This window comes from Emydura macquarii, unplaced genomic scaffold (assembly GCF_026122565.2).
Source record: "Emydura macquarii macquarii isolate MOO-44397 ecotype Brisbane River unplaced genomic scaffold, CSIRO-AGI_Emac_v2 contig_2636, whole genome shotgun sequence".
NCBI classification, from domain to species: domain Eukaryota; kingdom Metazoa; phylum Chordata; order Testudines; family Chelidae; genus Emydura; species Emydura macquarii.
The window spans coordinates 22817769-22838758 of NW_027132773.1; the positions used below are offsets into that span (position 1 = coordinate 22817769).

Sequence of the window (20990 nt, forward strand, 5' to 3'; positions counted from 1 at the left end):
CTATGAAATATGATATGTTTTATGGACAATAGAATTTCTAGAATCTAGTATTTGGGATAAAAATCAGTTTATTTGGGCAAATATTTGTGCGTGTACATACATGTGTGCAAGAATTCCATATGGCTCAATATAATATTGCAAGGCAAAATTCACTGTCTCTATTAGCTGTACCCTTTTCTGTCCTTGTATTCTTACCCAAAAACATGATTACAGCCAAATTTTATTAATTAATCTAGGATTTATTAATAAAGAAAAGAAAGAGAGTTACTATATTATTATACCGATACATACCGATACTTTTATATACATACCAATATAAAGTTATTTTGTCATTTTCACAGCAGAGATGGTGAGATGATGATTTGTAAAAGTCCTTCTAGAATCAGTGTAATAGGTACAGTCCAATAGGCAGTCCTGAGTTTGTTCAAATTCTTCCTTGAGAACTTGCAGGGAATATCCAGAGTCAATCTGGAGACCTCAGTCCTGAAGGCTTAGAACTTTCCCTGACAAAGGTTAAGCAAGATCTGAGATAAAACAGGATCAGGCCTGAAGCTTCCTTTATAGTTCTCTAGCCAGCTATGATAGCCTCTTGACAGCAGACATCACAGCAGACATTCCTTTGATGAAGAGTAATGCACAGCGTTGCTTTGAAGTAAATCCCTATTTCCTATGCATACACCGGTAACTAGCTGCATTCATTAATATAAGGCAATTAACCATTCAGGCAGTTCACAGGTAGTTTCACATTGTGGAGTCACAAGTTTCAAAGAGAAATGAAGACAATAGTATTATTGCACCACCAGTTCCATCTAATTGTTAATATTCCTTTTTGATCTCTGATTCAATAAAATATAATAATGAAACATTACAGACAGGAACAGAAGTTTAGCATCTACAAGCTAATTAGATCACATTGTTAAACTTCTATGAAGATATAGGTAAACAGACAAATACAATTAGTATCTGCTTCTAATTCTCTAACAATATGTTTACATTTCAACTCCTTAGTTTACTTAACATGGCTTTGCTAACTATTTTACAAGGAATGGCCCTGTTTACCTTTTCAATACTTTTCTAATACGTCCTTAAAGGTTGATTTTTCAGGTCACGTAGCCTGCTCTTCATTTAACCCTCATTGGCTCAGTGTCACACAGCTTCTCACCCGAAGAAACACATCTGTTCCCCAAGCACCCAAACTGTATTTCCTCTGCCAGTGTTCCAGTGGTCAACCTGACCAGTCATATGCCCTGTGCCCCTCGCAGCCGTGCTCTTTGCACACAGCCCTTTCTGGTCCAGGTTCCTCTAGCAATGCTTCCTCTGGCCAATCGTCTTTCCACCCCAGCACCGCCTCTTTTCACTTCCTTCTTTTTGAGCCACCTTCCAACTGCCCACTCTGCAGCTCGAGCTGCCCTCTCATTGACTGTCTCTCTCCCCAAGACATCATTCATTTCTACTGGATCACGTACTAGTTCCAGGGCCAGGGTTACTACAATGACTGCTCCATATATTCAGATTCTGTTTGCAAATTCACAGCCTTGGTTATCTGTGTCGTTGTTCCTCATCACTTGTGAAATCCCACTAGTGGTTTGCAATTACACCTTGCTAAGCATCTGTGGGTTAAAGGAAATCATTGCTATAAAATATTAATTCGTAAGAAGTGCGAGTCACTCAGAGATCACCAGAACTTTCAATTTCATGTACATATCTGCAAAATTAAATAAATACAATCAGAGGAGAAAATGTATTTTTTGTCTTTTTCTCTTTTGCACATTTATGTATCAGCTGGTATTTTCACAAAACTCCCGCTTGCTGATTGACTGAAACAATATAGTCTGGGTATAAGTGATAACAATGAATTACCAAAAATACCTGGCAGATATGAGCCATGTACTGCCACATCATCCTTTAGCACGATGTATGTGTAGGCTCGGAGGAAATGAAAGGAGAGTAGTGGCAAAAAATCTTCTTAATTGTTTGACTGACTTTCTCTAATGATCCCACTCCTAATCTAAACAGCTATCCTATTGAGTGCACTGCAGATGGAACTACAGTGATGACCAACTCCTGTATCTCTCTGGAATACAAGTGTTTGATTATATACTTGATCATCATCCAGCAATAGCCAGATTTGGAGGGATGTGAAGGAAGAAGAGGAGGAGAAGCTAACAGTTGTTACATTAGAGAAAGTTATCCACAAGCATTTATTCTCCCACACATTTGGCTCAGTTTTTTCCTCACCCTGACTCTGAATCATTATCAGGCTGACTCCCAGGCAGAAAAATCTCCAGGCCGGCAGTAATATCATAATGCTGATTGCAAAATTGCGTTTTATCCCTACTGTTGTACTTAGGAATTAAATATTTAATCCAGTGTGGGTGGTGTGGAAGGAGAAAGTTGGTTCTTGGTCTTGTTCAGGAGTGTCACTGATTTTTCAGTTTTTGTTCTGCTGAGCTATGTCTCTGTGGCACTAGAAGTAGTAAAGGCAAAGATTACATAGCTTTATTTATCTAGCACTGAGAGTGTCCCTGGGAATTTACAGACAAGTAAGATGACAAGGCTTCTGCCCCGAAGAACTAACAAACATACTGCTCTAAGGTCTTGTCTACACTCTCCCAGTATAATTAAAGCTTTACGTGTCCCCCTAATGAGACACAGGTATAGCAGTATAAAGATGTTTTATTCTGGTCTAGTTATTTTTATATGAGAAGGGAAATAACCTACACCAGTGTAAAGCACCTTTATATTAATATAACTCTGTCTGCGCTAAGAGGAGTATACCAATATTTCACCCTTGACCAATGTATTATTATACTGAAACAAAACCGATGTGTAGAGCAGGCCTAGGTTCATATTACAGAACTTGTAGGGCCTATGTGGTTAACTTTTTTATAACTACAGCTATTTTGTGTAATGTTATTTTAAATATTTTGTTCCAAAGTGGTAGTTTAGGATTTTGACCCTCCAACTCCCTCTCTTAATCTGCAACACCTCATTTCCTAATTCCTGAGAACATACTTTCCCTAGTGACCATCAGACTCCCTACATTTTGTGATGTTATACCAAAGGTTTGGTTTGTGTGTATGTTCTATTCAAAAGCCATGCTTTGGGGGGGGGGGGGGAGGGTTCTGCTTCAGAGACACTGCAGAAAGAATTGCTAGCTAATACAGTGAAAGTACTCCACCCTGTGTGATTTGGAGACAACAAATTGTCTCAATAGAATTTGCCAGACCTACTGACACCTTGAACAGGATTTCACTAAAGGACAGACGATCAGACATACCCTCATATCCTGATGGCAGAGGCTGAGTTTATTAACTTGTCTTGTCTTTGGTTTGATTGTGCCATCCTGTAGATATCATTTACTCAAGGCAACCAATGATCATTGTGCTGTTATAATTATGTCTTTATTTGTACAACACTTATTATCTTGTATCCAGAGGTTGACGTGCATGTGCATACAATATAAATACATTGATACTAAAACATGACAGGGATAAATAAGAAGCTAAAATAAATACTAGACTATATTGTCCAGTTGGCTTGTCCTGATTGTATCACGGATTGGCAGTTGCCAGACATCTAGGGGGATTTATTCATTTGTTTGTTTCATTTTAAATACTGCATCCTGTATTAGCAATGTAAAATACATCAATTTCCCTGCCCCTATATACGTTCTAAATAAATCTGTAGTATAAGTAGGCACAATTCAATAAGATTTATAATTACTGGTTTCAGTAAGAGTTGACCCTGCTTATATGAGGGTTGAACTTGTGTTTTACAATTTCATTAGAGTTTTCCAGAGTAGTCAGACAGTTGATTTTTGATATCACTGTACCTGACAAAGCAGCACTAGTTACTTCTGTTTTTGAACTCTTGACCTAGTTATTGGCAGGCAATTAGCATCTTGGAAAAGACACAGGCAATGAGAAAATTTGCAAGAGGCATAATCTAATTATCAGAGTCCAAAATTAAGCCCCCGTAAAGTCTGCATTCTATTCTTGGCTCTGACCTGACTCCCTCCCTGGTTTTGGACAAGTCACTCAGCTTTTTAATGGCTAGATTTTTTTTAATCTGAAGTGCTGAGGGTAATTTTAAATTGGGGGTACTGAGATTGGCTGTTGGACAGGGGCATTCTTGAGTAGTGGAGGTAGGGAGAAGCAGTGCAGGAAGGCAGAGCTGTGGCAGTGAATGGAGGAGACCTGTTGCCCACTGAAGGAAATGTGAGACAGGTGCCCATAGCTGAGGTGAAAAAGAAGGAATGCAGCCTTAGCAGGAGTAGGGAGACCAAATAGCAAGTGTGAAAAATCGGGACGGGGGTGGGAGGTAATAGGCACCTATATATAAGACAAAGCCCCGAATATCGGGACTGTCCTTATAAAATCGGGACATCTGGTCACCCTGTGCAGACAAAATTAATCATAGAATGGAAGCAGCCTGGGAGCTGGAAGTGCAGTCCAGTAAGAAAAGTGCTGGAGGAATTCCAAATAAGTATGGAACTGGGGAGATGGCCCCAGTGGGCAAAGGAGGTTAAGTAGCAGGATGGTGTTGGATAGATCCCAAGTTCATTGTTTGTATGCAGTGTTGTTGTAGCAATGTCAGTCCCATGATATTAGAGGAACAAGGTGGGCGAGGTAATATCTTTTATTGGACCAGCTTCTTTTGGTGAGAGACAAGCTTGTCAGAACAGAACTGAAAGTGGTCCAACAAAAGACATTACCTCGTCCACTTTGTCTCTCTAAGATCCCAAGTTTGGCATTTCAGAGGATCACATCAACTCTGTGTTTAGGAGAGCAGCCCTGAGAAAATGAAATAATTATCTTTCTGCCCATTTACCCTGCTGTAAAATGGAGATAATAATACTTAGTTACTTACTTCATGGAGGTTACATTGCAAGTACAGTAGCTAATGTTGGTAAAGCACTTGCAAGACGTACAGTGGTATATAAATGTTAAATGTTAGTTTTATTCTTGGTACCACTGGTAGAATTATTCTGCTCTAATAAAATTGTTTAAAATCACTTACTTTAAAAGTAATAAGATCATAAGATTTCAGCTAAGGCAGTTCCAGTATTGATAGTCACATAGAATGTACATCCTTAATCTCCCATATATGTAGAGTATAAATTTCTAAATATAAAGGGGAGAAGACAAGATGGGAAATAAGGGAAAAAACTGGGTAGGAAGGAATTAAAGAAAAGATGGTAAAACCTACATATGCCTTTTCTGTTCTCTTTCATCTATAACTCAACTTTAAAAATAAGTTTTCTAGGATTCCATTGCTTAGATAGTAGTGGGAGAGGTGCTATAGAACTAGTTTCAAGTGTCTCTTCCATGACTTTTGCCACACTCCTGTTCCACTTGTGTTGAGCTGCCTATTCCAGAAGCAATTTTCATGGGACTGACAAGGAATAGAGTCAAAGTGGTTATTTTATATGATATAGTTCCCCCATTCCTAATCCAAAAGACTATGGCTCTTATTCATTGTTTCTCAAACCTTTTGTGCTGGTGATCCCATTTGGACTTATCAAAAAAAATTGTGATCCTCCTACTAGAAAAAATTGCGATTCCCCCATATTCAGCCCCATGCGGCCCAGGGCTTCTGCCTAGTCGGGGGCACAGGGCTTGGGGCTTCAGCCCCCTGCAGGGCATGGGACTCAGGCTGTCAGCCCCAGTTGGGGCTCCAGGCTTCAGCCTTGCTTGAGGCATGGAGCTCCCACCAGGAGCTTCAGGCCCCTGCTGGCCATGGAGCTCTCACTGTGTCTTTGTGCCCTGGTGACCCTATCAAAATGGAGTCATGACCCACTTTGGAGTTGTGACCCACAGTTTGAGAACCGCTGCTCTAATCTTTCAGTGTTTTCAAAGTTTATGCCTGTGAAGTAAAAGTGGCCTCTCCACCTTGACATATTTGCTAAGTATTTCTCCATTAACAGCTGTTGTTAACATTAACACATCTTACATTCCCTCAGGGAATTCTATTCAGGAGAAACATGAACTTAATCAGGTACATACTCTAGTAGTTTTGACCTGTGGCACCTTATTACATGTAGACTTGGGAAAATGAAATTTCCCAAGTTAAAATTCCTCCTTCCTAATGTACTTCTTTCTGACATATCCTGTAATTGTATTATTCCCAGGAAACCAAACCATCCCAGCCTCCTGTTTCTTGCACAAATATGTCCATTCTCAATAATGAGGTCAAACAATAGACAGTACTTGTTTGGTACTTGTTCCTTGTTTCAGAACAACATTGCTTTAGTTTCAGGTTTGATTCTGAAGTTCTCTCTGCATAAATGTTCCTCAAGCAGCACTGGTACATGGTGAGTGAACCACAAGTCGTATACTATCACTGTGTACGTGTGGATAAGTATGCACAGAGATGGTTTACAGCCCTAACTGTATGTTCATGGCAGGACCTCTCCTATAGAGCTGCAGAGGATACCACAGCCTACTTAGTTTCCTAGCTTTCCTTTTGAAATCCTAGGCACATTTTAGCTAGCTCCAGATGTTCCATGCACTATCATCTGATAGATGTTTTTCCTTCTGGTATTTTAACACAAGGCGAAAGTGATTTTGGAGTAGGGATGGTCTGCTGTGCAATAATATATTATGAGCCAAATTTTCAAAAGAACTCCGCAGACAAGAGTAGATTAAAAAGTCAATAGCCACAGCTATCAGTGGAGGGATGGCATCCCTGAGTAGAACTGCGGGGGAATTTTTCTGACAAAATGTTTTTTCGTAACAAAAATACTGATTCATCAAAACCTAAACTTTTCATGGAAACTTACTGGTTTTGACTAAACTTTCCTTGAGAGAGTTTCTCAGGTCCAGGATGGAATTGAGAAAAGGGTGGGGGGCAGTTGGTGGGCCCATGGGTAACCCAGGTTCAAGTCTCTCCTCTGAATCACTGAAAGCAGGGACTTGTACTTGGGTCTTCCACATCCCATATGAGTATCCTGGCCACTAAGCTATCAGCTGCTCTCTTGGTGTGTCTCACTCTGTTTTTTGTGAAAACTTGCAAAAGGTCTCATTGTTCTGCATCAGAACAAAAACATGTATCGGAATCTCAAAATTTTTCATGAAATGGATTTCCTGTATTCCTGCCAGTTCTAAATGAATGGAGAAGGAGTTGAACATGAGAATCAGCTGGGGAGAAGGAGTCATCTCGGAGATTTTTATCCCCCAGAATGAGAACAGCAGAGTATAAGCAACCTTTTTTGTAGTTGTGAGGCTCGCACTCATTCTCATTCATTGTGAAGTTTCAGATGTGTCTCCACAGTTGACAGCTTTGACTAACATTTTCTCCTTTGTGCCTGCCTCGGTTTCACAATGAAGATTATGATTTTCCTCAAGTTTCTTCTCAGCAAAGCAGAGTTTTGCAAAATTATTTTCTTACCTTCAGTTTTCACAATTTTTTCAAAATGACTGGCACGGCTTTGAGCTGTGATTTTACTCCATAGCACTCATATTTAAACAATCTGTTGTTTTGGGGAATATCTGTAATTGTTATGCTGGGGAATGCTGTAATTGTTGGACTATTTTTTGTTTTGGTTTTTTGACCTTCTACAAATCATCTAAACTGTGGTAGTTTCACCAAGTCACTTTCAACACCAACACCAAAACCTATATGTAATAGTGCTATCTCTCAGGCATACAAATATGAATTGGGCCATCAAGCTTGAGCTCCGGTTCTCTTTGCAGCTTGTCTGTGACTTGCCTTATATTTAACTCCTAATGCTATTCGATCAATGATGTAAATTCTCTGTAGTTGTTTATCTGTGCTTCAAGGCCAGGACATGAAATGAGTATATCAGATGTCACTCCTTATTACTGTGTTCAAATAATATTCCTCATATAGTTCATTCTCCTTTGAAGAGCAGTATGCATCAAACTTGTCAATTTTGTGTTCCTCTGGGTCAGTATCAGTTGCTTGTGATTCTGCAGTTGTAAGCAATGATATTGCTCTTTGTTTATCTCGCTTTTCAGTTGTACCAACTGCTGTGACATGGAGAAGAAAAGTCTGTTTGAAAGTTTTCCAATTACTGTTCATACTTCCTACCATGTGCAATGAATGTGAAGGCTTGATTAATTCATCTTAGTTGGAAGTCTTATCTCTTCTTCAGTTGCACCTTTGAAACTGCCTTTCCTTTTATTCCTCCTGGATTTCAGTTAGCATTCGTGGCACCATACAAAGATCAGTAATTTTTTGTCAACTAGAGAGTAACAGTGAGACTCTGTGCTTTTCCTTTATTCATAGCAGGAAGGAGATCATCATGTTACAGTAACTATTTGCAACAGATCACAACATATCATTACAAAGCTATCACAATTCAGTAACTTTCTCCCAAGGCATCAGGGTTCACACACGTAGCAGGATTTTGGTAACTGAAACTGGGTGAGCAGTAGAGCTGGTTGAAAAAAATGTCCCAAATATTTTCCTGAAAATTTGTCCCAGTTTCAGTTTTTTATTGCAAATCATTTTGTCCCCCAGCTCTAGTAGGTGGGCCTGGGCCTTTATTGGGGAGGGGAGAGGGCAGATGGAGGGGGGGAAGAGAGGAAAGATGTGCTTCCTTTCTCTCTCTTGTCTGTCTATTCTCACTCACTCTCACTATCCCAAGCCACTGGGCCCCTTCCCAGCCACACTTCTTCCCTCCCACACATTCTCCAGCCATACTTCTTCCTTGCCTAACCAAGCAGGCAGCCGCCATCCATTTCTGTATCCCCAGCCTTCTGTCCTCTCTTTTGCCAGTCACATTTCCCCCCTTTTCATGACACCACTCTCCATCCTTTACTTCAAGTACCTCTCCCTTACCTTAAGACTGGAGGGTCTAACTGCCTCTTCTGGGCCCTGGTGATGCTGAACTACTTGCAACCAGCTTCCTATTTAAGTGCAGTAACTCAGGGCAGTGTGGAAGATTTAAAATAGTCCTGTGCTTTCTGGGATAATCTTGGATTATTTATTAGTATTGTTACTAATTTAGCATTCAGGATTTGTTATGCTCTGTGCTGTTTATGGCCCCAATAACAAAACAATCCTTGACTCGAAGATCTTACATTCTAGATGACATATAAAGAAGCATTAAACATCCTGGAAAAACTAGAGGAAGGAGTTGTCATAGATCAGTGGTTTTCATTTTTTCATTGGTGGACCGCTAAAAAATTTTGAATGGAGGTTTGGACCCCTTTGGAAATCTTAAACATAGTCTACAGACTTCCAGGGGTCCGTGGACCACAAGTTGAAAACCGCTGCTGTAGATTATGGTTTCTTTTTTAATCTTTTTTTTTAAAAAAAAAATTTAATTGTAGGTTTTATAGATGGTGTGAAGCTTTAGAGGGGATTCAAATGAGGAGAAGCGAGGGGCCTGGTGCACTAGCGCTGGGAGGGAAGAAGATGCAAAGAAGACATGAGTGGGAGAAAGAAACCGTGCGGGCCTCATGTCTGGCATCACTGGGGGAAAGAAGAGAATGAGGGGAATGTGCCGGGCACAATATCCAAAATGTTTGCCAGGGCAAGGTCTTGAACATGAGGACTATACATTAAAAGTCGATAAAGTGAGTAAAGGGACGCCAGTGAAATGATTCAGCGAAACATAGTGACAAAACCCTGATTGATGTGGAGAATGATCATTTTAGCTGTGCTGATTTGGATGGATTGGAGAAGAGTGAAATGGATATTGAGGAGGACAGAAAAGACTAGGAAGAGGGTACAGTACTCAAGGGCAGAGATGACAAGGGTATGGACAACTGATGTTTCTGTGCAATCAGAAACGAAGGATCAGGTTTTTTAAATGTTGTGGAAAAGGAAGATTTAATGACAGTCTGGATACCCATATGAGGAGAAGGAAGGGGGAAGAGTCAACAATGTCACAAAAAATGCAAGCTTTAGAGAATGGAAATATGGTGGAGAGAAAGAAAAGAGAGAAATGTGAGGGATTAGATGAGAAATAAGAAGCACAGCTGAGCCTAAACTGGAAATAGGCTATCCAGGTAAGATGTAGGAGAGAAAGTTACAACTGCAAACTGAACAGGGTGGGGCAGGAAAGGACAGGCTTTGAATGATGGATTTATGAGTTATCAGCATAAGATAGAAACTATGGAAGCTGGTTTAATCTCCCAGGTGTAAGGAGAAGAGGAGGGAGTGAAGGTCAAAAATATGCGGGACTTCTTCAGAGAAGGCAAAAAAGGGAGAATAATCCACCAACGAAGATGCTGTGAAAAGAGTGCTTATGAAGGGATCAGGCCACAAAAGTCAGAGGACAGCCCAATGTTGCAGCCACATGCAGTATCTTTGAGGACCACAGCGTATTAAGGGTATGAATGGTTTATGAATGCAACTCTGGAGGGAGGGGCAGTGGTAGAAGGTTTGCCACAGCTCCACCAGGAACTAAGAACAGTGGGGGGGTGAATAAGGTAAATCATTCAGATTGTAAACACTTCCAGAGAGATACCATCCTTGGGGAGTCTTGCATATACTGGTTCAAACTAGACTTCCCAGAGACCCACAAACAGATAAAGGGCTTTTGGCATAAAAAGGTTGTGTTTAAACTGACTCAGGGCCTTCTTTCTGATCCAGCAAATGGACAGGACCTTCTGTCCAAGGCGGTCCCAACCCTTGCAGAAGGGTGTGAAAGACTGATGAGTGACCTCCAGTAAGCTTTTAGCATGCATATAAAAGCTTCTATTATTTTTATATATGTTTTCTCTGAAATGCTTTTACCTGAAGAATAAATGTGCTTGCTTAGAAAGATGTGTGTGAGAACTTGTAACTGCTGGCAATACACTGTTCGTAGCTCTCTGAGAGAAAGCCAAGCACAGATGCTGGCTTTCAGACAGTCTGGCTTGCTGGGGATATCGTAGTGTAAGTCAGAGAGCTGTGCATCCTTAAAACCCCTAGTCAGGAGAAAGAGATGCAGGTCTCCACCCCAGAAAGCTGACAGCTGGGAGCTGGAAAACTTAAGTGGGTGCCCTTGAGGGACCATTAAGCGGGAATGCAAGTGCTCTTTCCCTAAAATTGTTACAATAGGGCACAAAAGTCAGGGGAGGACAGCATGTTGAGGAAGAGGAGGAGGGAGAAATCAACATTACCAAAGGCAACAGAAAGATCAAGGTAGAGATCCTGAGACTTAGTAGAGCTAGGAAGAGTTGTCTGAGACTCTGGTAAATGCAGTTTAAGCAAAGTGGAAAAGGCAGAAGCTAGATTGGTATGGATCCCAGACTGAGCTAAAGGAGAGAAAATTGATACAGTTGTTGTAAACAATCCACTCAGGGTGCAAGGATGATATTCAGAGACAAGTAGAATGGTCAGGTTTGAGTCTTTTGAAAAAGAGAGATTAGTAGGGCATTTTTGCAGGGGAAAGAGGTTGACCCTAATTAAAAGCATTGTGAATTCTTACTGATGAATTGAGCTAATGTGCATGCATATTTAAATCAGGATACTGGCAACAAGTGATGCAGTATGATCAGTGTCTCGAAGAGGTGATGTCTGGAGTGTTGGAGTTGCGGACAAGGATTTCCACAGAGGGCAACTCAGAAGAGGAAGTGCTACTGGGGGAGGGGAAGCAGTATGCTGGCATGAAGTAGAGGTAGACTGGCCAGTCAGTTTGTCAGTTAAATTGAATCTGGGACAAAATTGGCCTCAGTAATATCAGCCAGGAAACTTGTATTGTTTCTAAAAACTGGAACAATCTTGGTAAAGTGCATAGTCAGTTTATCCTAGTTATAACCGACACGGTATTGTGGAATAGATATTGGACTTGGAGATATTTGACTTGAACTTTCTTGGCTGTAAAATGTAATCACCTTGGACATTTCTACTAATTAGTAATATGGACTAGATGGCCTCTTGAACTCCATTCCAGCCTACATTTCTTTGCTTCTGTGTGCAGATAGTATTTTGAATGCCCTCCAGTCACTGTTCTACCACAAGAAATGCCTATTTACTGTGCTCAGAATCCTTGGAGGGAAGTTTTGAGAGCGGAATGTTAGCTCCATGCCTCATGTTCTGTTTTTTTTTTTACGAAAATTCCACAGGAATGCAAGATATTACCTTACATTAGGAAATCCCATCAAAGCTCACAATTAGTCATTTTAGAGATTGTCCACTATAAGGAATATAATTTGGATAGGCGCACTAAATTTAGACAGGCTGGCATTCTCCAGGGGTCAGGTACTTAATACAAAGCTATCATTCCCGCCTCCAGAAAATTCAGAATTAAGGTTAAAACTCCATCATGAGCTCTGTTTGGTTTGATTGGATATTGCAGCTGACAGTTTCCTCTATCAAAGTCTCAAAGCAGTACCTACATTACTTATGCACAGTTAGATGATGTCAGTACCCTTTTTAACTCAGTTTCCTGAATCATTTAGTTCAAGATCTATCTGTATGTCTATCAGTCTGATTGTAGGGTTTTATATCACTGCTTGTTGTCACGGCTGCAGGATTGCTGCACCTCTGAGCCCTTCTCTGGAAGCTCAGTGCACCACTCTTTCATGTGAGGCTTTGTACCTTTACCTCCCTGGAGTAGAATCACATGTTTCTCCCATTCGTAGACCAGGTGGATGAACCAGCAGTCTGTGGATGAACCAGGCTTACCCTCAGTAGGTCCTACTGGACTTGGTATCTGCAGCTCTTCCCTTTTTGAAACTTTTGGCCACTATTGAATAGTGACCACAAAACAGCCTTCTTAAAACAAAGTATAGTTTAATTTTGACAGCAGAAACAAGGCAAAGTATAAGAGTAGAGGCTTTTAAAACAATAAACAGTCTATCTACATGTTTAAAGGTTGAAATAGGCTTATCTTACTCCAGACCATTGACCTCTGAGGCTCAGTCTGTTCCCCAGCAGTCACTGTCTGCCTTGTCCTTGGGGGCCTGTCTTTTTATCAAGCCAAAGTTCCTTGTTCCAGTATTAATGGGCTTGGATCCCCCTGTGGTTAGAAGCTGGGACACCACCACCCTTTTGCCCAGCTAGAGTGTTGAGCTCAGCTGCGTGTCAGACATAAACTTTCAAAGTGAATAGAGCCTGCATTGTCTCTTAAGTATCAGTAAATGGATGGCTATCTGAAGTAATTTTCCTTGTTCCAGCTTATATCCAGACAACCCCTGCTTGAATTCCCCTTGTATTCATACAGTAACCCCCACTTAAAACAGTCAGATGAACAGAAAGAATATATATAACATGAATCAGTTATTGCAAAGCACCTCCAAATCTGTCATACCCATTACCAAATTATCTGAGCGCCTTCCAGATATTCCAATAGTAATAGCAAGGTCATTAGCGGACTTTGTGGAGTCAGAGTCTCTATCACTTCTCCCTTTTCATGGTAAAAATTCTGCGTGGGGGTGAGGATTTTGTTTTTGATTTTTCAAAATTTTAATTTCCTCTTTTTGTGTATGATTGGCAATGGTTTATTTGGTACAAGAAGGTGGCAGTGTTATAAGTGTCAATCTTATAATGTAAAGGCTCTTTCAAAGAAGAAGGTTTTGCTGTATTTCCTAAAGATGATCACTCTGGATTCACTTGCCTCCTCTGGATGTTTGTTTCATTCCTATTTTATATATTTTAGCATATATTTTGTGTGTGTATATGATCTGCTTTGTCAGCAGTCGATGGTCATTTCACGTTAGTCTTTGTACATGATTTTTAGATGCCCTAAAATGGTGATTCCCTAAGTCTAGTATTTAAGATGTAAGTCATATGTATTGCATGTAAAGATGTAAATGAAGACTAAGAAAGGCAAATTTTCTTCCAGGCCAGTACATTCTATATTTTACCTTTTCCACATACAAAAAATAAGAGTACTAGCTTGCAAGTTAATGTTTACCTATAATGCTTACCTATAATGTTTTGATGTTTAGGAACTTTGAATCAAAAGAACTGGGGGAGGAAATATCCAGCATGCAATGGTGCCAAACAATCGCCTATTAATATTGATGAAGATCTTACCCAAGTAAATGTAAATCTCAAGAAACTTAAATTCCAAGGCTGGGAAAAGAAAACTTCAGAAAATACATTCATTCACAATACTGGCAAAACAGGTAAAACGTCAGATTTCATGTTTTGAGCTAATTGGGGATCATGAAAGTGAAATGTGGTGGGTAGCTGAAGTTTTTTAATGATATTTTTCTTCTTTTTTTTCCTTTGTTTAGCCTTTGCTTTTCTGATTTTAGCAATTAGGAAAAAGCCAGATGGTGATAGCAGCCAAATGTAATGGAAAGCCTAAAATAAAGAAAACAAATGGAAATTATGTGCATGGTTAGAAATAGCCAGAGTAATCACATCATTAGTATCATCCCATAATAAGTAGTTATTGAAGCTAAATAATAATTTAGCATTTGCAATGAAATAATAATTACTCCTAATAATGCCTGTTCTGGAATATGCTGTTAAGATACAAAAATCATTTTTAGCATATCATGAATAATCACCCAATCACCAGTAAGTAGTTCATAAGATTAGTTAATGTTATAGAGCCAAGGTTGCTATTTGAATCTACAGTAGTGATTAAAAGCTGTTTCCCATTTGGAGAGGGGGATAGTTTTTTTGTTTTAGGCACAGGATTTGGAATGAGAACAGTTAGGTTCTATTCTTGGCTCCAGCATATACTTCCTGTTATAATCCTGGACAAATCATGTAATGCCCCTTTGCCTCCATTTTCCTATCTGTAAATTAGGAAACTAGTTCTTCCCTGCCTTATAGGGGTGTTCTGAGGATAAAGTCTTTAACGCTCATAAAAGTGAATTGAGACCCTCCTCCTCTGCAGAAGTTCAAAGTATTTGAAAGGAGCAACATGGCACTCCAGCCAAACCATCTTCCTCTTTCTTCATGGCACTGAGTAAAGGAATTTAGGAAACTGAGAATCCGCTACTGTTATGTGTGGCAAGAAGAGAGAGCAGTACAGATCAACTACTCCGTCCCCCTTGCCAGTGTAGGATTGTTCTCAATATATGTTCACAACATATCTGTGTTCAGCTCTTTGTCCAGTGTATTTACAATTATCTCCAAGGACAGAGCTTTCGCCCACTTCCCTTGGGAGACTATTCCACAACTTTATATATAATCACAGTCAGGAAATTCTTCCTGGTATCTAGTCTATTTATTTTCCTTTCCTTTGGTTACATCTATATAGGAAGGTAAAGCACCTTAACCACTCCCACTCTTCATCCCAGCGTCTCACCCCCGGGTGGATGCTGTCATTCAGGAGTAAAGTGGCCTTAATCTGTTGTCAATTTATCCTTCTCCAAGGAGTGCTTCATATCCTAGTGCAGCCAAGCCTTAAGTGTTATTTCATTATTCCTAGTCATCTCCCTTCTGCCATGCTCAATAAATTCTCTTTCACCATTTCCATTTGCATTATCAATACATCCACTCTCATGAAGGGCTATGTTCTAGGATTGCAGAGGTAGGATGTTAGGGTTTTGTTTTCTTTTCTTAGAAGGAGGGCATGTCAAGTGGGCTAGCTTTCTTGAGCTTTTGTTTAATGTAAGACTATGACAAGTTTCAGATGGATTATAAAACACTGGATTATGAGAGTGTATAAAAATAATTCAGCTCCCCATCTGACTATTTTATGAACCACAGTTTGAAATGAAGTAAAATACACTTCATTTTGTTATTAACAGCTATAAATCTCCCAAATGGTTTTGTTATTTAGCGGAATAATCCGCATTCTGTCAAACTGTTTATATAATGTAAGGAGAGCCACCATATGTTTACCTTTTAGCTAGTAATGTTGATGTATTTGAATTGCAAATGCACAGACATGCTCATTGACCATTCTTTTTTACTCTTTAGTGGAAATTAACCTGACAAATGATTATTATGTCAGCGGAGGTGGCTTAGAAACAGTATTTAAAGCAAGCAAGATAACTTTTCACTGGGGAAAATGCAATATATCATCAGATGGATCTGAACATAGTTTAGAAGGACAAAAATTTCCTCTTGAGGTAATGAATTGTAATAGACTTAATACTGTATAGTCCTGTAAATAATCAAGTTACTTGTTAAAAGATGATAAATTATCATTTGATTATGGTACATTGTGTGTATATAATCCTCCTTCAAATCCAAATGAGTAATATTTAAATTCTATGTTTGCAAATATGAATCAAGGCCTGATCCAAAGCACACAGGGATTTTGCCACTGACTACAATAGCCTCTGAGTCAGGTCCTTACTGTACAGTTGAAGTTAGTTTGCCATTTTGAAAATAAAGCGTGTATTTTCAGAATTCAGAATTACCAAGAAAAGATGAGTGCAAATCTTCATATCAAATTCAGGATCTAGTCCTGCAAACTGAATTTAGGCCAAATTGCCACAGATTATCAAATACCCAAGAGTTACAGTAAACTCCATGGACCTATTCATAGTCTATTATAATAAATTATAGAACAGTATGTATTTCTGAGAGGACAAATCCCCCCAAGAGGAAGGTTCTCTCCTCCTGTCTTCTCCTCCCAGTACCATGGGGAACTATTAGTCAGAAACTTTCACTGTGGGCAGTGTAGTCCGTTCAGTCTTCTTGACTGTACGACCCATTTAGACTTTCCACTCAAGCTCCTATCTTATGTTTTCCATCCTGCCAGGACATCTGGAAGCAAAGCCTCCTCTGAAATCATCCCATGGGAAGAGGGGTGGAGTCACAAACTCTGCCCCAAGGTAGGGACCTAGGTTTCGGTTGGCCATGTGGTGGAAGAGTGAGGGTATGAGGATGTGGAGTTAGTGCAAGCGTACAGCTCCAGCTGACTCTAGGCTGCAGAAGAGATAAGATCAAAGACTTGGTTGTATTACCAATAGGTCTCTACTTTTAGTTTAGGGTAGATATGTGGATGAAATCCTGCCCTCCTGAAGTCAATGGGAGTTTTGCCATTGGCTTCACCAAGTAAGTTTTCAGGCAATGTATGAGAGAAATACAGAAGATGCATTTATCAGACCTGAAGTTTGTTACTGCTTCAAGATTTTTCTGAGTACGAATATCTGAAATAAATAATTGTATTTTGTAAATTCTTTTGAAGATATATTTCTATTCTGTAATGTGTACTGCTGAAAATTGAAGATCTAATCATTATATTTACAGATGCAAATCTATTGCTATGATGCAGATCAATTTACAAATTTTGAGGAGGCAATTAAAGGAAATGGGAAGTTAAGAGCTTTATCAATTTTATTTGAGGTAACCATTTTGTATACCTATAGCATTAACTTTGCTTTGAAATACAGCAAATATCAAATCTGAAGCTAAATGGTTCTGAATAAGCACATTAAAATATGTATATATTTTTCTAATTTATTTTGCACAATAAAAAATTTGGCAAATATATTTGATTACTCTTCTTTACATCCCCTGTTGTCTGTTCAGCTAACTAATAACTTGCATTTTTTACTTCAATCCTGTTTTTTAATAAAGTATACAATTTCTCTTTAACAGTTTGGCCTGGAAGATAATATGGATTATAATGCAATCATCAAAGGAATAGATAGTGTTAGCCGGTTTGGTGAGTTTATCTTTTTGCTTGATTCGTTATTGATTGGGCCAAATTCTGCTTTTGAACATGCAAGCAAGTCTTTTTGAAGCTATTGGGACCCATGAATCTCCCAAAGCTGGATTTGATCACTTTTGTTAAAACCAAAATAAAAAATGTCACAAATTGTTATATTTCCCCCAAAAAATGATTACTTGAAAAAACTGGAAGAGCCTGAGTCACAAAGTGAATACATATAACTTTTCCAAGGACTTTGCTACACTTTCAGTGTTCAGTCAAGAGAAATTTCCAATGTGTTCATTAAGGTTTCTTAATCGTATATATCTGAGTTTTCTGTGCAATTTGTAGGACAAATACAACTATTGTAATAAACAAAGACCTTTCTTATAAGTCTAGTTCACGGAACAGAGAGATTTTATGAATGGAAGTATTCAATAGACTCAGGGGACCATATTCCACTTTCAGTGACACTGGTGTCAATCTGAAATAACTCAGTCAGTTTCCATGAAATTACTTTACATTTACACTGGTGTCATTCAGAGCAGATTTTGACTCAGTGTGTGAATACTATGTTTTTAAAAAAATTGTCTATTCATTTACATCAGGGATCGCAAAGTAGAAGATGTTGCAACAGAAGACCTAGTTTCTGTTACTTACTTTGTCTCACTGTGTCCTCAATTGACGAAAGCGCTTATGCACATGAAAGAGGATTCCTTCCTAAATCAGGGCCAATGACTTTGGATAAGTCATTAAGGCCTGCTTTACACCTAAAACTTCGGTCAAATAGCTACATTGCTCAGCACTGTGAAAAACATCATGCCCTGAGTGCCGTAGTTAAATTCACCTAACCCCTAGTGTAGATGCAGCTAGGTCGATGGAAGGATTCTTACGTGGACCTGACTATCACCCCTCAGAGAAGTAGATTATCTACTTTGAGGGAAAAAATCCTTCTGTCGACATACGAAGCTTATACACTGCACTACCGCAGCACAGCTATTGCACTGTAGCTGTGCTGTAGCAGCGGCTATAGTGTAGTATATCCTCACCCTGCCTGGCTCCTTAGTTTTTTTGTCTGTAAAATGGGGATAACAATACCTACCTTTTGTGAAAAGTCCTCTGAGATTTATGGATTTAAAGTGCAAAGTATTGATTATTTATTATGATTAGTTTTTGTAGGATGTGTGTCATAAACTTTTAAAATATATAGCCCCCAAAATGGAAGCGGATGTCTGTCCCCAAAAGACTAACACAAAACAAGGTGATGGAAGTTTTGTAGCTTACAAGGACAAGGTGAATTGTGTAAATCATCTAGAATTCATTATTACAGCTGGTCAAAACTCAGGATTGCTCATTTCTGAGAAATGTCAGTATTTTGAAATTTGGTTTTATGAGTCAGACCAAAACCACATTTTTCAAAAATTTCTCACAAACCGGAAATCTCACCAAAAAATCATGTAGAAAACATTGGCATATGGTGGTTCTGAAATGAAATATGCTCCCTGGGACAAGTAACTGCTGACTGAAATTAACATTCTTGTCATTTTCAGTCAGCAGCTTCCCATGATCCCAGGATCTGCAGATCCAGGCCCAGGGCCCCCAGAGCTACCAGGCTCCTGATCCAGCTTGGAATCAGCAGCATGGTGAGCCAGCTGCCCCAGGAGTTTGGAAGCCCTGGGAACACCGGCCCATGACAGTCCACATAGCAGAGCTTTCCCGGAACCAAGAACTCTGGAAGCCCATCCCAACTCTTCGAGGCTCCTGGCTCTATGGCAGAGGATCTGGAAGCCTTGAGAATCCCAGCTCAAGCTGTAGGTCTCTGGGCTTCCATGCTCCTTGCTGCAGAGCCAGAAGCCAAGCAGTGGTTAGACGTGGGGCTCCTAGGGCTTCTCTATTCCCTGCTGTGGAGCCAGGATCCTAGGCTGAGGGTATGTCTACACTGCAATAAAAGACCTGCGGTAGTGAGTCTCAGAGCCCGGGTCAACTGACTTGGGCTCACAGGGCTTGCACTTGGGGCTAAAACTAGCTGTTTTAATGTTCGGGCTCAGGCTGGAGCCTGGGTTCTGAAATCCAGCAGGCAGCCCCAGCAGGAATGACAACACTTCTATTTTTAGCTCCGCAGCATAAGCCCTGTTAGGCCAAGCCAGTTCACCTGGACTCTGAGACTCACTGCCACCTTTTCCTTTTCCCCCTACAGTGTAGACGTACCCACTGAGTTTTAGCTAGAGCCTGGACTTCCAGGGCTGCCAGGATCCCAGCTCCATAACAAGGAGCCTGGAAGCCCTGACATGACATGGCTGCCCCAGAGTTGCCCCATGGCCCCCAGTAGGCTGCCCTGTGAGCTCACAGGGAAGTGATTCTGTTGTAAATCTGCCTGCAAATCAATGTAAGTTTGTCACATTTGATGAACTGGCACTTTCTGACAAAAATGTGTTTCATCAGAAAATTTCACCCAGCCCTATTCATTATTTTTAGATGCCATGCTTATATGAGACACCTAAAGGGAAGTTGTAACCGATCAAGGCAAACACCATCCAACAGCTTTGCCAAGAAGCTGCAAAGTTAAGGGCAGCAGGAGTCAAGCTACATGGCACTTTAATGATGAACAGAACATGCTTTATTTGAATAGACCTTAATGAGCTCATAAAATTCAGGCCAAGACTAATTCAGATAATTTATACTGGAGAAAGAAGTACAGTACATCAGTTGTCCTTATGAATTATATCTTACGCTTTGTATATTGAAATTAGAGTTGCTGAGTTCTCAGGCTCTAGAGTTGAAGTATTCTCAGTTTCTTCCCGGGCTTACACTCTGGGAATAGAAAGAAGTTATGTTACTATCTGACATAGGACATTTTCTCTTGAAACTTTGCAAATGTTTCGTTTTATAGTCTAGACTGTGAAATAGAACACAAGTTGTTACTGAAATCAAAAGTTCCACAAGCTACTGAAGAACCTTCTAACAAAAGAAGTTATCTTTACTGGCTTATGAGAAGACTTGCTGAAAAAGTCAAGTTTGATATCCTGATGCTCACAGCTTCATTTTTGTGAAGATAGAATTATTAAACTAGATACACACTAGCTTTTTAGGGTGGCTTCAGTCTGAAGGTGACTAGCAGGTTGACAGAATACTACAGATAGGAGAAAATATTTTGCTCAACCCTGTCAAATATTCCCATCATCAGATGTGGACAAGAATAAGTCATTTTGAAAGAAAAGGTGGCTTATAAGATTTGACTCAGTAAAACAACTGTGATTCTGTGTAATAAAATGGCAAACAATGTATAGCGGAATCTTAAGGTGACACTAAATTGGCATGAGTTACAAATGCCAGTGAGGACAGATACAATACAAAGGGGACATGTATAGGTTAGAAATGCATGTGGGGAAAATAATCAGGAATTGATATTTATTGAGAGAGGGAAGTTTACAAAGCAGTAACCTTCAAATGAATTTAGAGATGATAACAAATAGCAAATAAGATAAATATGAATCAGATTTTATCTAAAATGGCATCT

The 20990-nt window shown here is 39.7% G+C and overlaps 1 protein-coding gene across 1 annotated transcript in view; it reads left to right on the plus strand.

The window, feature by feature from the left end:
- The window catches only part of PTPRZ1 (protein tyrosine phosphatase receptor type Z1), a 183533-nt gene that overhangs the window by 83316 nt on the left and 79227 nt on the right, over positions 1-20990 (plus strand). Inside the window, exons 3-6 of the mRNA XM_067563972.1 lie at positions 13854-14033; positions 15790-15941; positions 17071-17166; positions 17422-17488. Coding sequence (XP_067420073.1) covers positions 13854-14033; positions 15790-15941; positions 17071-17166; positions 17422-17488 — 495 coding nt within the window. The remainder of the gene's footprint in view (positions 1-13853; positions 14034-15789; positions 15942-17070; positions 17167-17421; positions 17489-20990) is intronic.